At 39.2% G+C, this 17,120-nt stretch overlaps 1 long non-coding RNA gene and 2 gene segments (V, D, J or C); 1 reads left to right on the top strand and 2 right to left on the bottom strand.

Annotated features, from left to right (window-relative positions):
• Window positions 1-2,790: 2,790 nt before the first annotated feature.
• LOC128629525 (immunoglobulin heavy variable 1-46-like) lies at window positions 2,791-3,569 on the bottom strand. The segment is given in 2 exon segments: window positions 2,791-3,329; window positions 3,446-3,569. Coding segments are annotated over 2 exon segments (300 nt in total).
• Window positions 3,570-3,848: 279 nt separating this feature from the next.
• On the bottom strand, window positions 3,849-4,617 carry LOC124626382 (Ig heavy chain V region XIG14-like). The segment is given in 2 exon segments: window positions 3,849-4,382; window positions 4,593-4,617. Coding segments are annotated over 2 exon segments (336 nt in total).
• A 1,638-nt stretch (window positions 4,618-6,255) lies between these two features.
• Window positions 6,256-10,254, top strand: LOC128629528 (uncharacterized). Of its 3 annotated transcripts, XR_008393857.1 has the most exons (4): window positions 6,256-8,009; window positions 8,097-8,146; window positions 8,232-8,287; window positions 8,363-10,254. It is a non-coding gene; the product is annotated as an uncharacterized LOC128629528 (long non-coding RNA). The 3 variants fall into 3 exon arrangements; XR_008393856.1 differs by having other exon boundaries at window positions 8,232-10,254; XR_008393850.1 differs by having other exon boundaries at window positions 6,256-8,146; window positions 8,232-10,254.
• The last annotated feature ends 6,866 nt before the right edge of the window (window positions 10,255-17,120 follow it).

The raw sequence follows: 17,120 nt of genomic DNA, 5'->3' as shown, positions 1-17,120 counted from the left end.
TTGTTAAAAAATAAACAAATAATTGTCAGTGTTGGAAAATTGCTGTGTTATAAGAGAAATAAACCATGGGATGTGCTGTTACTGGAAAACTTGATGGTAAATTCAGGTGGTAACAGTAAGTCCACTTCACATCGGGCTGCATCACATTACACCATCACATGATTTCCTATAACAGCACACCCCAAGTGTTTTATTCATTAATTATCGCGATTTTTAATTGTACTTTAATTTAACTGTAAAAAATGGAGAAATGAATAAACATTCAAAATGATCACTTGTTAAAGAATATAATTTTCATTTTTATGCAGTTCTTTAATAAAAACTAGTGTTTGTGTATTTAAAATAACAGAAGCTGTTAAAATGTCATTCCACTGGAAAAAAGTAAAAGTGTGACAGATGGTTTATTAGTTGCATTGAGAGGATGTCTCTAACACATCTCAAAGTATTTGTAAGGAGAATCCACTATTCTGTGTCAGTAACACAGCTGTGTCTTCAATTTGCAGATTCTGTCCTCCAATTATTACTGTGTTTGTAGCAGTGTCTCTGGAGATGCTGAACTTATTTTTCAGTTTGTCACTGTAAGCTGTACTCCCACCACTATAGATGTTTCCAATCCACTCCGGATCTTTTCCTGTAGGTTGTCAGATCCAAGCTGTATAATAGCTGGTAACTGAATATGAAACATTGCAGTTGATGGAGAGACTCTGGCCTGGCTGGACTGTCATGGAAGCAGGCTGAGTCAGTTCTTCACCATGCACATCTGTGGAGGAAAACACATGGTGATATCTCACACAATATATGCTGCACATTTATTGTAGTAAATGAAATTTGATAAAGCACTCACAGGAAGCAGCTTCCAGCAGGAGCAGTAGAGATGTAGAGAACATGGTGTATGTTTGTACTGGGTTCTTCTCTGTTCTCCAAAGTTTCACAGAGTCCATCACATCTCATAGAGAGATATCCAGCCCTGAGGCTTGTATTTGCATATCTGGTGATGATGAGAGGAGAATGTATTTCAAATGTGTTTAAATCATAAAGAATAGATTCATCTTTTGAATGTGGATTTTTATTGTAACATGTGCCTCATCAAATTCTATAATTTTCTATAAAATATTAAAGTGTCAGTGTAATAAGCACAAGGGTTAAATATTAAATTTAGTATGATAATTATTATCTGTACTTGAGGATATTGGGATAATAGAAAAAAATCTACCTCTCAAAATGCTCTCACATGATCACACAAATTCTAATTTGTTGAGGTGATTATTGTTCGGTAAAGATACTACAGTATAACAAGTTCTTATAAGTGATATATTGCGCAGTTGTCACAAATCAAGGTTGGGTTCGGAAGCAATCGCAGATTACAACGTTTATTTAAACAAACAAAAACAAAGACACTAAGACAACTAGGCAAAATACTGTGGCATGAAACAAAACACGGGAACATGGAACACAAAAGTCTAAGACAACGAAAGACAGAAACAGTGCAGACAATGGCCACACACACACACAACCAAACATGAATCAGGTGCAGGTGGTCATGTGACATGTAGTGCAGTGCAGTGGCTGATGGGGACTGGAGTCCAGAGTTTCCTGATATATGACAGCAGTGATATAATGCGCAGCAATGTTAGAGCTGTAGCATTATTATGTTAGAAATATTTAGTTTGATTGAGGGCGCACGGTGGCTTAGTGGTTAGCATGTTCGCCTCACAAGTGGGTCGGGGGTTCAGGGGTTCGAGTACCCCGGGGCCATGTGTGTGCGGAGTTTGCATGTTCTCCCCGTGCTGCGGGGGTTTCCTCCCCCAGTCCAAAGACATGCATGGTAGATTGGCTGATTGGCGTGTCCAAAGGGTCCGTAGTGTATGAATGGGTGTGTGAGTGTGTATGTGATTGTGCCCTGCGATGCACTGGCACCCTGTCCAGGATGTACACCGCCTTCTGCCTGATGCTCCCTGGGATAGGCTCCAGGTTCCCCGTGACCCTGAAAAGGAGTAAGCGGTAGAAGATGGATGGGTGGATGCATGGATTGATGGATCGTTAGACTTGGATAGATAAGTGTTGCACTTGTGGACTAATAGGCCTTTGTATGAGGTGTTTTTGTACAGGGATGTTGTTGATCTGTCTCACTGTGGTTCACGAGCGCCGTAGTACACAGCTGTGTCTTCAGTGTGCATGTTCTGCCCTGTTAATGTTACTGTGCTGCTGGACGTGTCTCTGGAAACCTGAAACCTGCTTTTCAGTTTCTACTGTAGTAAATGTTACCGCTACCACATATCTCTCCGATCCACTCCAGAGCTTTTCCTGCAGGTTGTCGTATCCAGTCTCTACAGTAGGTTCTATCAGTTAATGAATATACAGACACTTTACAGGTCAGAGTCATTGACTGACCAGGGGTTAATACTGTGGATCTGGGCTGGATCAGCTCAACACAGTGAACACCTGTTAAAGAAAAGTTATTTTAATGTTGGAAAAGGAAAATGTACCCAAAAGCCGTATTATATGTCAAATGTAAAAACACTTACTTGTTTTAGTTTTTAAACAATGTTGTACAACCTTTAATCTCTCAGTCACTTTAACCGCAACATGTTGGGTAGATGTTGTGTAAAGAGCGCCTCTCAGAGGAGTTAAAGCATAATGAAAAACATAATATTCATTTCTAAAGAGGATGCAGATAGGTAAATATACTAAATATAAATATATACAGTGCAAGTCAAACGTTTAGGTAAATTTTATTGTCTATGAAAAAGCAAAAAATAGTGAAATGTTAAAGCAGATTTTTCTATTCATTCATTATTTATTATGTGTTTATCTTGCTTTTAATCATTTAAGATTTCCCTATGTATATAGGATGTGACGGATTTACGTGAATTGTACCTTTTAAGTTTTAACTCAAAATAAATGGTAAATACATTTTTATTTAGCCTAGTTTATGCCCATTTGCCAATCGCCTTACTTTTTGCCTGTTTTGACCATGCTTTTGATTCACGTTTTGGATTTGTCTGTCTGCCTCTCTTTAATTAAGCTCTTCTCTGCAATTGCGTCCAACCTAACCTCTATTACGCCCTATTACGTGACAACATCTAAGTAAAGCACAGAGTTGCTTGTGTCTCTGGAGACACTGAAGCAAGTTTCATAGAAGGTCCAGTCTATGCTTCCACCACCCCATATGATCCCGATCCACTCCAAGCCTTTTCCTGGAGGCTGTCTGATCCAGCCTGTGCCGTAGCTAGTGAGGGCATAGCCAGAAATCTGACAGAACAACTTCACTGAGGCTCCGGGAGGTTTAACCTCAGCAGGAGACGAGGTCAGACTGATGCAATGCATATCTGAGAAGAGGAGAGCGGTAAACATACAGAAGGTATTAAACACACTTCACTTCAACTTTCACTGAAATACTGAGCATATAAAAAGGTGATTAGTGTTTAGGGACGTGTTTACTCACGGGGCACAGAGGATATCAGAAGAAGAAGAGGCCAGCTCATGATTCCTCTGCTGTACTCGACCAAACACAGAGACTGCTGTGTACTTGCAGTGTATTTATATCTGTCTAAGGTTGGGGAGATTTGCATGCAGTATGGGTTATGTATTTAACAATTATTATGTTGGTCTTTCTACAATACAGAAATCCTTCAAATATTTTCATAAAACTGTATAGACAAATTCTTACAGGAACAAATACAATACATTTAATCAAAATATAGTTTCAGTGTTGCATATGAAGAAATAAATAAATTTGCAAAAAGATTTCTTATGAGTTATGTTTTTATCAAGAAATGAAATGTAATGCAATTTAATGTTTTATCATATAATGTAATTAATGTTGCATTTATGTTTGTCTTCAGTTTTAAGCACCAGCCAGAGATAATAAAAAGAAAAGGCTGAGAATTTTACAGATGAATTTTGACTGTTAATGGAGTAAGACAAAAGGAGAAATAAATCTGAGCACTAAAATGAATGGATGTTGTTTATAATAAATGTCTCTGGGGTTCAATTTCCTGCTGAGGGAATATTTACAGCTCATGAGGACGTGCTTGTGTAAGTTTTTGTACAGCTCTGGAGTCTGTTGTGTCAGTGTGACTCTCGTGCACAGTAATAAACAGCCGTGTCTTCAGCTTTCAGACTCTTCACTTCTAGGTATAGCATGTTTTTATTGGTGTCTTTAGTGATGGAGAACTGGCCCTGCAGAGACTGAGCGAATGCTGTGCCAGTGCCACTGTCAATGTATCCAATCCATTCCACTCCTCGTCCTGGTTTCTGACGGATCCAGTGCATGTGGTAGCTGCCCATTGAGAATCCGGAGACAGTACAGGACAGAGTGACTGACTCTCCAGGTCTCTTCACCACAGAAGCAGAGGAGGTCAGGGACTGTCCATAAGAATCTGATAGAGAAGAGTATAACTAGGTAATGTTATGTTATAATGCTAATCAATACAGAATGGATAATTTTACTAGTAATCATCACATGAAAAAGTCTGAAACTTACATGAAATGAGAAGAAATAAAATACAATGTCTTAACATCATCCTTCTCTGAGTTCTGCTTCACCCAGATTTAAAGTGTACGGGAGTGTTATCTATCACAGAGCTCACTGGAAACTAGAACAGCCAAGAACATGCTGTTTATACCCGACCCTATTTGAATAGGGAGTGTCCATGACCACTATGGATGTATTAAATCCACAACCACAGGCTGCTCGGTGTATAGATGAGTGGATGATTATAAGGTTCTGTGTAGAACCCTACAACAGAAAGTTTCACTATGAGAAAGGTTTGCGAGTAGAACCATTTTTACAAGCTGAGAAACCTTAATTATCCAATGACCCCTTAAACCATTCGAATAAAAATGTATCTGAATGAAATCGTATAAAATTAAACAATTGATCTTGCTCACTCAGATCTTCATTAACTTTCCATGAAATCAGGTTCTCTATAACAAAATGATTTAATTATTGATCACCACAAGACAGGTTGCTAAAATGCTACATGTAATTCTGTTTAATCTGAGAGTCATGATGCTGGATGCAGTCATAGCAGAATGTGAAGAGAGAGATTGTCTAAATTTGCAGATAGCAACAGACTGAGATGGTTGAGTTTGCACAGACTGCCCTCTAGAAGCACAAAAGTCCTGTTTTCAAAATATCCAGAACTAGAATGAGGAATATTAAAGAAAAAGAGTCAAATGTTCTTGCTGTCAATAAAAACTTCTCATATGGAGCAGCAATACAAATTAAGAAAATATGAATTCCACATTAGAGTATTTGTATCACCACAGTTTAAAAGAGAGAAAGCACTCAGATACAGTATTAGAGGGAGATGAAGTCATTTATAACCCTGTCTTTATGATATAGTTTGTTCTTCACTCTCTGTGAAGTGTGCTTCTCTAAAGTAATTTAAAGCCAAAATAATAATAAAAAAAAGCTTCCGAATGTAGTGGGGTGTGCTGTGATTAAAACGTCACCCTTATTAACTACGTGGCCAATGAGCTCTCTTCTTTCCATAGTATATAAGCCGTTGTTTAGGCTTCCCAGAATCCCTCGGTTGACAGCCCGCCCCTTCCTTTCGTTGCTATGGACTACAGATGTTTGTGTTGTTAGGTTTGACGCTCAGCCGTTTGATGCTAGCGTTGTCCACTCAACATGTGATTTGTTTGTTTAGTGTGACGTTGGGCTACCGAGACTGTGCATGTGTGGTGTGCTGCTCACTTTCAGTGCGGTGTGCTTTCGGTCAAGGCTCCCATCTGTGTAACATGGTAGTTTAACGTAGCTCCGGTCTGAGTGCCAGCTACAGCTATTAAAGAAGCTATCATATGACTTCCGTATGTGCCGTTGTGAGTGTTGTCATCGGATCACGGTAGGTAAATCGTTTAGTTCTATTATTTGAGCTAAATGATCTTGTATGCTTTCCAAATTGAGGTTGTAACACCTATTTGTTGTTCTTGGGGTTCTTGACTTTGCATGCGTTAAGGCGGGCTGAGTGAGATGTGGTCATTTCGGTATAGCCTCTCCCCTCACTCGCGGAGCCACGCTGCTGCTTGTTTGGTCTTTGATTTAGTTTTATTTTGGTTACTGTCACCAAGTTAAGTTTTCTTTAATTCAACTGTTGTAACAGTCTCTATCAATTATGCTGATACCGCTACGTAGTGGTGGTGGTGGTAGTAGTAGTAGTAGTAGTAGTTTTGGTCAGTCTTGGTAAACTTGCTCCCTGTAATCAGTTGAGCTCATGGTTTTGTGACAGTACCCCCCCCCCCCCCCCCCCCCCCCCTCCTTGTTGGAGCTGAGTGCTTCCTGGGGTGGTTTCTGCACCTTAGAATTTACTTAACCAAGGGTCGTTATTGCTGTGTTTTATTTGCGGTGAGTTTTGTGGGTGTGATTTCTGATTAGTGAGGTTCATTTCCCTTTTGTACAGCTGGTGCTGTCGTACTAGCCTGCCGTTCATACAAGAAGCCTCAGTTCTCCTATGACTATTGTTAATTTCCTCTCGTGACTTTTATTTAACCAATGCCTGACAGTGCTGGCTGGCTTTTCTTTAAAAATTAAAAAATAAATTAATTTAAATAAAACTATTTTTTGTATGGAAACCCATGCCTCTTGCCTGTTCTAAGTGGCTCGTATCTGTGTGCCTTTGTTTGGGTTGTTTCCCGATTTTCTTGGGGTGGTGTAGTTGTTGCAAACGAGCCACTTGCTACACTAAAAAATAATTGCAAGATATTAAATACACTTGAACCACAGTGCTGCTGAATTCTTGTTTCTCATTAGTCAGAAGGTGTTGATTCATTTTCTATAACAGTGGGTCTGACGGTTATAGAAAAGCAAATCACAGGTTTATATTAATTAGCTTATTGTAATACTTCATCATTCCAACTTGTACACAACTTGTATGGTGGCTGTTCTACATAAACAGACTCTCTTCAAAAAGTGTGTAACTGCTGATATGGTGAAACTTGCTAAACTTCAGAAACACCCATCAGTCTCCTTATTTTACAGAAGTGGGGTCTCAGGAAATGTTGCTTATTCCAGATGTTCTTCTAAGCATAGAGGACAGTTAGAGTTCAGTTTAGTCTCAATGTTCCTTAGATCTAATACACTGATGAAAATGAGGTCAGTGTGTGACTACAGCATGCATATGTTTTTCTATTGACACCCAAGTAGGGGGGTGAGGGTGTGTGTGTGTGAAATGGATGCAGTAATACACAGCTGTTTCTTCTGTCTTCACATTATGTCCTCTCAGTCATTGTGCTGCTGGAGCTGAAATACTGAACTTTATAGAATCTTTGATTATCGTCACCACTCCAAATGTGGTTCTCCACTCCAGAGTTTTTCCTGCAGGTTGTCGAATCCAAGCTGTGGTGTAGCTGTTATCAGTAACAGAGTAGCCGGATACTTTACAGCTGAGGGTTAAAGAATCTCCTGGCTTTAACATCACTGAGGTGACCTGAGTGAGTTCCATTGCACATCCCACATCTGGAAAAAAGAGATGTCACAATTTCAGTCACAAATGTATGTACAGTAGGTTATAACTGTAATAACTTACTACAGTAGAAGCTGAGTTCATTATTGAAGTGAAAGTCGCTGGATGAAGCTGCCAGCAGCAGCAAAAATGAAAGGAACATCGTTGAACTAAAAGCAGTGCTAAATTCTGTCTCCTACAGGTTTTAATCACAATGGAAATGTTCTCTGGTGCATACCATGGTTTGTATTAACTAAAGCTAGACCAATTAATTTAAATTTAGTACTAGAAATGACCATTATATGCTGCATAGACATCCGTCAATACCAAACATTTGTAACTAGGAGAGCACATCACATTTGAATGAAATAATCTTTTATACATTTACAGTAAGAGCTTTATTCTGGTCAGGGTTGCATTGGATCTGGAGGCTATTGGGTGTGAAAAAGGTGACCTGCACTTATCTGTATGTGGTAATATCAGGTGGACACCTCCACTTGGATGAAGGAACGTGATTATAACTCTCCCTACAGTGATTCAGAGAGTGAACCAGATTCTTAGGTAATTTGATTCAGCTGCTGTTCTCATTGTGAGGCTGTAGAATTTACTGGGGCAGATTTAATGATTCATTGCTAATTTGGCCTGCAGGAGAGTGAGGAGAGACTTGCATTTTTGGAGTTGGAGGTCTCCTTTATTAGGTACAATCCTCTTCACTGTTTTATTGGTGTAATGTTTTAATGTATGTTTAACATACACTAGACATTTATACCTCTTGTTTCTTAGCTACCATTTATCAGTGAGAGGGGTTCTCGCTGTGTGCACTCTGTCAGGCGTTTTCTGTGAGTAAAACCTTTATTTAGCTGCTGTCATTGTGCAGGTAAATTACACTCTGCTTTAACTTATATTGTGTGCAGTCTTGTATTCAGACTCTGCTTGTCAGCATCCACAACCTGAACTTCTTGCTTGTGGTGGGAAAGAAGTCTGTGATGCATCTGGCAGCAGCTAACAACCAGGTGACTTCAGAATGATGGACTGTTTCATTTTTGTGCGACATACTTTCAGTTACTGTTTTAGTGGTTAAATATAAAAACAGTAACAGGTAATTAGGCAGTGAAGAAAACTGTATTGCATACACTTTAAGACACAAGTGCAATGTAGCTACAGTAACTATTGAAATAACTAGCATTCATAGTTAACTTTCTTTTTGTAATAATAGCCTGCTAAGAATTAAGGACAAATATTAAAATAAAATGTATGTGATGAAAATGGTTCTGGGAAATGCAGTACTTGGAAATTTGGCCCATGTAGTACATCATCTGTGTAACTTTAGTGGAGTACTCGACATGTTAGGTTTACATACTGTTTCTTATTAGGGTTTAAAATGAGTAGACATGCTGAACATTATAGCCAAAGTGAGTTATAAAGATTTTTTGTTTGCTTTAACATGATGTGGTGGTTGTGTAGCTGCCTTAGGAGTTTCTGATTCAATTCCTGAGAAGTCTTTCAAATCAGAAGTTGATTGTAACAGAGCTCTTTGGGGCTCTCTTCAGGGTAGCTTGCAAATGCCTGTGTAAAATGACAGATCAAAATCTTTCAGATTTAAAAATTATATAGAAAACAGGACTCTAATATATCAAGCAAATTTTCTCCTCTGTGCAGCTCCACTATTACAACTGCTGGGACGTGGTTTATGAGCTACTTCAGTTTGGATACTTCACAAGTGACTCAGCTCCTGAGGCAGTAAATGACTTCTCAGGAGATTTAAAAGTGATGCTTTAATGTAGTTTCAGAACATGGACTATTATCTCATTTTGTTTAACCATATTTTTACCCTGATATTCCTAAAATGCGAGGGAGGATTTTTGGAGAGCCTGTTTGGGTTCGTCAGTATGTGGGATGTGGACGTGTGGGAGCCTACAGCAGAGCTGTACTTCACAGTGCTTATTGGAAGTGTCAAATATCTTCTGATGCCATGATTCACAAACTCATACTCAGTGACACTATGCTGGCCATCCCTCATCCCTCAACACTCATCCCTCAACACTCACCCCTTTATACTCTATCTCTCAGTACTTTATCATTATCCCCATCACTCTATTCCTTTCAGTAGCCCAACGAGTCTATATAGATAGACAACAGAAAATTAATTTCTCACTCGTATACAAATAATTTTTTAAAGAATTTCTGAAACTGTGAAAAATGACATAACATTCATGAAATTTGCTGATGGCCCCAAATTGTAGAAAAATCAGTAAACCTTTGAGAACTGCACATGTACATTTAAGTGTGTCACGAATCGTGACGGAGCAGAGATAGGACGGATGCAAGTGCAGGATGAACAGTTGTTTATTTGAAAGACAGACAGGCAGACAAATCCAAAACGTAAACCATAAACATGCAAGAGGTCAGGCGATTGGCAAACAGGCATACATGGGGCAAGGCAGGAATCTAGGTCGTGGTCACGGAAAACAGGGTCGATAAACAAAACAAGAAAGCGGAAGAAGCGGATAATCCAGCGCGAACTGACTATGACACGAGCTGAACTGACTCTAAACATTTACTCTTCCGCGTTGTGTGCTAGGAGGCGCGCGATCAGCGTCTAAACCGCTAGCAGCTGAGAGCAACTCAGACCCACGTGAAATCCCAGCCAATGACAGAACAGGGAGGAGACAGAAACATAAACAAAACACACGTGTCCAGATGTCATTACAGTCAACAACGGAAAAGCAGGTGCTCGCGCACTCGCGCTTAGAGCACGCTGCTTCAAGGGGGAATCGTGACAGTGTCCATAGCAAAACTATAAAAATAAATAAATAAATAAATAAATCTTCAGATTATAGTCGGAAAATCTCATTGTTGAGGACCAAAATTCTGGGAGATGTTACTGTACCATTTTACATGGGAAATCATACCACTGTAGTACATCATTTATCACTTTGAACTCTCAAGGCCATGTTTTCAGAAGTTATTTTAAATCAGCAAAAATATTTTAAGGTGTTTTTCAAAACCGCTTCATATAAAAAAACGCTAAAAGTCTGCACGGAGCAGCTTCATCCAATTATAATCCCTACATCTTCCTCCAATGGATTTACCATATATTGTGCATGTGTGCATGGTTCATGTAGACCAGTTTACCTCACAGCTCCAAGGTCCCTGATTTGATCCTGAGCTCAGGATACTGTTTATGTGGAACTGCATTTTCTCCCTGTGTCTGTACAGGATTCCTCCGGGTTCTATGGTTTTCTCCCACCACCCATAGACCTACTGGTTGGTGGATTGGCTATGCTATATTCACATGTGTGTGCGCGTGTGCTTCCGTGTGTGTGCATGTGTGTGGGACCATTTAATTCCTCTCCTGTCTATATGTTTGGACTTGATTATGCTATTTTCTAACAAACTAACTTTGTTCTTTTTCCCCACAATATAAACATATTAGTCCTTTAAACGACTCTGACACTAACCAGCAGCAAGCACATCACAAAGCTACAGAGTTTGTTTCCACTACCCGATCAACTCCAAGCCTTTTCCTGGAGGCTGTCTGATCCAGCCCGTGCCGTGGCTGATGTGATGGCATAGCCAGAAATCTGACAGGACAACTTCACTGAGGCTCGGGGAGGTTTAACCTCAGCAGGAGATGAGGTCAGACTGATGCCATGTACATCTGAGAAGAGGAGAGCGGTAAAACACACAGAAGCTATTAAACACACTTCACTTCAACTCACTTCAGACTGAAATATGGAGCATATAAAAAGGTGAGTAAGGTGTGGAGAGATGTGTTTACTCACAGGGCACAGAGGATATCAGAAGAAGAAGAGGCCAGCTCATGATTCCTCTGCTGTACTCGACCAAACACAGAGACTGCAGTGTATTTATATCTGTCTGAGGTTGAGGAGATTTGCATGCAGTATGGGTTATGTATTTAACGTTAATTACGGCAGACTTTATACAGTACAGCATTTCTTCAAACATTTTCATTTGCAAAACTGTGTGGACAAATTCTTTAAGGAATAAATGAGCAAATAAATTAATTACATTTAATCAAAAATAGTTTCACTGTTGCATATGAAGATATCAAGTAACAAGTAAATTAGCAAAAAGATTTTTTATGAGTTATGTTTTTATCAAGAAATAAAATTAAATGTTTTATCATTCAGTGTCTTTGCGTTTACTTAATGTTGCTTTCATGTTTGTCTCGAGCTTTAAGCACCTGCCAGAGATGATAAAAAGAAAAAGCTGAGAATTTTACAAAGGAATTTTGACTGTTAATGGAGTAAGACAAAAGGAGAAATAAATCTGAGCACTAAAATGAATGGATGTTGTTTATAATAAATGTACCTTGGGTTCAGTTTCCTGCTGAGGGAATATTTACAGCTCATGGGGACGTTCTTGTGTAAGTTTTTGTACAGCTCTGGAGTCTGTTGTGTCAGTGTGAGTCTCGTGCACAGTAATAAACAGCCGTGTCTTCAGCTTTCAGACTCTTCACTTCTAGGTACAGCATGTTTTTTACTGGTGTCTTTAGTGATGGAGAACTGGCCCTGCAGAGACTGCGTGAATGTTGTGCCAGTGCCATCGGCAATGGGTCCGATCCACTCCAGTCCTCTTCCTGGTTTCTGATGGATCCAGCTCATGTAGTAGCTCATTGAGAATCCGGAGACAGTACAGGACAGAGTGACTGACTCTCCAGGTCTCTTCACCACAGAAGCAGAGGAGGTCAGGGACTGTCCATAAGAATCTGGAAGAGAAGAGTACAACTAGGTAATGTTATGTTATAATGCTTATCGGGGATCAGAATGGTTAATTTTCCTAGTAATCATCACAGGAAAAAGTCTGAAACTTACATGAAATGAGAAGAAATAAAATACAATATCCTAAAATCATCCTTGTCTGAGTTCTACTTCATCCAGATTTAAAGTGTATGGGAGTGTTATCTATCACAGAGCTCACTGGAAACTAGAGCAGCCAAGAACATGCTGTTTATACCCGACTATTTGAATAGGGAGTGTCCATGACCACTATGCATGTATTAAATCCACAATCACAGGCTGCTCGGTGTATAGATGAGTGCATGATTATAATGTTCTGTGTAGAACCCTGTCCCTAGTGTTGAATTAACACCCAGAGTGTTCATTTGTGTCCAATGAACTTATATAAACACTAGGGTATTTTGCTGTGTACAACAGAATGTTTCACTATCAAGTGTTCCTAGAAGAACCAGTTTTATTAAATGAAGCTGAATGAAAACCCTATAACACTAAATGTACCATACACTATAAATTCATAGAAATGGATATATATAGAAATACATAACATAACCACTTGGAGCTTTATTTAAAATTCCACAGAAGCCGAGGAGCTCAGTGACAGATTCAGTAAGGAATAAAACACTTTGGGAGGACAATAATCAACAATGAATCAAACCAGAGTTAATGTCATCACCCAAAGGATTTCTTATCACTCACATTATTACAACTATAAACATCGCTGTGAAAGAGGTTGTGATGATGATCAGTGCAGTCCTCTATGTGTTGTGTATTGAGTCAACAAATATTTTTGTGTGTCTGAGTCATCAATTAATATTTATTACCAATTATTTTAAGTAGCATTTGAATTAAATATATGAAGTGATAAACAAAAAGCTTTCAAACATGTAAAGCAAGTGGTATGTTAGCTGGACATTCAAACGCATTTAATTTTAAATGGCTAAAAAGAGATAATATTTTTTATTAAGCATGATCTGAGTAAATCTTTGTATTAATAAATAATTATCTTGGTGTCTATGCTGAAATGTTTATAATGTGGGAATTATTTGCTCAGTTAAATGTAGCTATTATTTAAATACAGAACTGAATTGTGATGTTTTTGTGCAGCACTGCAGCTATAGATGTTTCCAATCCACTCCAAAGCTTTTCCTGCAGGTTGTCGGATCCAAGCTGTATGGTCGCTGAATATGAAACCTTGCAGTTGATGGAGAGACTCCGGTCTGGCTGGACTGTCATGGAAGCAGGCTGGGTCAGTTCAACACTATGCACATCTATGGAGGAAAACACATGGTGATATCTCACACAATATATGCTGCACATTTATTGTTATTGTAGTAAATAAATGAATTTGATAAAGCATTCACAGGAAGCATTATTAGGAAAAAATACTACAATATAACAAGTTCTGGTAAGTTATGTAATTATAATGGTGTGTAAAATGCATAGCAATGTTAGAGATGTAGCATTATTATGTTAGAAATATGGTTTAAAATCTACATTATAAACATTTAAAAATGACTTTAAACACTTTGTTGTGATTTGTCTGATTATATTTTATAGTTAGACTTTGATAGGTAAGTGTTGCACTTGTGGACTAATAGGACTTTGTATGAGGTGTTTTTGTACAGGGATGTTGTTGATCTGTCTCACTGTGGGTAACGAGTGCAGTAATACACAGCTGTGTCTTCAGTCTGCATTCTCTGCCCTGTTAATGTTACTGTGCTGCTGGACGTATCTCTGGAAACCTGAAACCTGCTTTTCAGTTTATCACTGTAGTAAGTGCCACCGCTACTACATATATGTCCTATCCACTCCAGAGCTTTTCATGCATGTTGTCGTATCCAGCCTGTACAGTAGTTGTTATCAGTTAATGAATATCCAGACACTTTACAGGTCAGAGTCATTGATTGACCAGGGGTTAATACTGTGGATCCGGGCTGGATCAGCTCAACACAGTGAACACCTGTTAAAAAAAAAAAAGAAGTTATTTTAATGTTGTAAAAGCAAAAAAGCTTTAAGTAATCCAAACTGTATTATATGTCAAATGTAAAAACACTTAGTGTACGGCTGCCAGCAGCAGCAGCAGTAGGGATGTAGAAATCATGGTGTGTGTTGAAGCAGAATAAGTAAAAGCTCTTGGTCTTCATTGCTTAAATATATAACAGGGAAGGATATTTGCATAGAGACACTCCTTATCTTAGGGAAAATTTGATGGATTCTGTTTGATTTTATGTTTTAATAAACAAAAATCTTAAGACAGTTGGTAATGGTTGAGCTTATGCACTATCAGGTGTTTTAATATTATATTAAGTCAACATACTAGAATATAACCATAGTATGTAATGAAGACAAGGAGTTTTTCATTGATAAAAATCAATGAAGAGGTGGTATTATGTGGCTTTTACTGCACCCAAGGTGATTATTTTCTTATCACTTCATGTCCTCTAGTTTGTTGTTCCTCTTATGCTACTGCATGTTGAGAAATTATTTGACAATTTTAATAAGTTGCATTTTCAGTTGAATTTGGGGAAACCATTTGAAGCATTTGTTTTGTTGAACTACTTCAATTGCTTTTGCTTGATTTGCTCATTGCAAACAGGTGAAAGTCTGTAAGTTTTGACAATAAACCTGACTTGCAATGGGGATTGAATAATTTTGATTACAACTGTATTTTACTAATCAATTTATTTGCAAATCAAGAAGTGATTACATTACTTTTTCTCTCACCATTTATTCATTTCTTGCTTATCAGCTTTTCAGAAATGCAGTTCTCCTTCTATCTTTAAGAGTGTATGCGTGTGCGTACGCTAAATAGTTTACCCCAAATTGTACTTATTATGCCATTAAGACCTCTTTTATATAATGTATCACTCTTTAGACTCCAGAGAGACTAGAATAGAGTTTCTCCACGTTTCATCAGCACAGTCACTTGTAATGACTACAGGCTTTAACATGTCACTGTGTATGTAGAACAGGGGTCTTAAACTCAAATTGGCCACTTTTGGTACTGTCTTCTCATAGGTGGGATGCATGAGCATTAAATTACTCCAACAAAGTGCAATATTCTCAAAATGTACTTTTTTTATTACCATTACCAAAATATTTTATTAAACAAATTTAGCAGTAGTAAACATAACCATAAAAATACCATAACAATAACTTGGTACCAATTTCAACATAAATGTAATAGTTCACACACACACACAAATTTTTGTTTTGTTTTAATTCTTGCCAGACACCCGAGAGCACTTCTTCTCACACAATTGATACATTTGGGGGGCGCTGTCGAGCAGGAAATGGAGTAGATAGGGTTTCGTTTGAGCTCCCGTCGAACTTATGTTTTTTTTAAGTTAATAAGTGTTTTTTCATAGTTAAATACTAGCAAACCCTGTTCCTAACAGGTTTTCTTAATTTGATGGTGCGTATATTTGCGTGAAGATGGCGGCAAACTTGCGGAAGTATAAATTCATTGAGTCAACCAAATCTAGGCCCAGTACCGCCTCGGCCGCGAGTTCTGCTGCCTCTCCGGGCTCGGAGCCCCCGCCCCCGTCGAACAGCCAGGAGTTAGACACTGAGTCGTTGAAGACGGATATCCTACTTTCACTTAGGGCTGACATTGCTGCGGTGATAAAAACTGAGCTGAAAAGTGCACTTGCTGAAGGGTTCGACTTTATTAAAAACGAGTTGCAAGCGGTGAAAGCAGAAATACAGAACAATACGGCCGCAATTCACTCTGAATTCGACCAGATGAAAGCCGCAATTAAAGAGGTGGAAGGTGGGCTAACGACCTGGTCGGACGAAGTGGCAGTCTTACAGACTATGGTGAAGGACCTAGCAGTGGAGGTGACTGGACTCCGAAACAAGTGTGAGGACATGGAGGGCAGACTGAGGAGATCTAACATCAGAATTCTGGGGGTGGCAGCAGCGAATGGATCCAGCTTCACAACATCGGTCTCGGAGCTACTGAGAGAAATACTACAGCTGGACAGGGATGTGCTTGTGGACTGCTCTCATAGAAGCCTGGGTCCTGTGAGGAAGGGTGGGAAACCACGCGCCATCATAGCCAAACTCCACTACTACCAGGACTGCGTTGAGGTACTGAGTCAAGCGCGCTCTCGAGCTCCGCTCCGGCGTAATAGTGAGATGATTGCTATCTTTCCGGATTATACTGCGAGTGTCGCTAAGGCCAGGGCGGCCTTCAATGAGGTCAGGAAGTTGCTCCGTAACCAGCAGGGGGTTCGGTATGGCATCGTGTTTCCACCCTGTCTCCGTATTACGTTCGGCGGAGAGAAAAAGGAGTTTATAGACTCAAGCAAAGCCATGAGCTACGTCAAGAAGAATATCATTCCTGTAGAGGGCTGAGTGAGTAACATTGCCCCGGCTAATTCATCGTCTCTGAACTCTGACTGGATGATAACTGTTTGATCAGACTTCTACTGTAACAAGGAAGATGGTCAACTCCGTTGTCTTATTTTCTGTTATATACGCTATGATAGGGTGTATGCTTCTACACTGTGATAGGATGCACTTTTTCAATTTACTTTTCGTACCAGGGGTTCGGTGGGAGCTTGAGCAGTAGGCTCTATAGAGTTCCCCCACACAAGCACTGAATGTGCGGATTTGTTTTGGGTGGGTATGGTGAGCACCCTGTTCCTGTTGGTGCTCTGGGAGGTGGGGTTATGGGGAGGGTGTGCCAGACTTTGTCATTTATTGTGTTTAATTTGCCAGACATCTGTGTTATGGCCCATCTGCGGTCATTCTAGGTTCCCTGCAGGGCTCAGGTATCTAACTTTTTTTTTTTTTTTTTTTTTTTTTTTTTTTTTTTCCCTCTCTTCTCCCATTATGACTGACTTAAGTATTCCCAGAGGATCGGATGGCAGTATGGTTAATTTCGTGAGCTGGAATGTTAAGG

This window comes from Ictalurus punctatus, chromosome 2 (assembly GCF_001660625.3).
Source record: "Ictalurus punctatus breed USDA103 chromosome 2, Coco_2.0, whole genome shotgun sequence".
Lineage (NCBI taxonomy): Eukaryota > Metazoa > Chordata > Actinopteri > Siluriformes > Ictaluridae > Ictalurus > Ictalurus punctatus.
The sequence above is the reverse complement of the archived record's forward strand: the minus strand, read 5'-3'. Positions and strand labels throughout refer to the sequence as shown.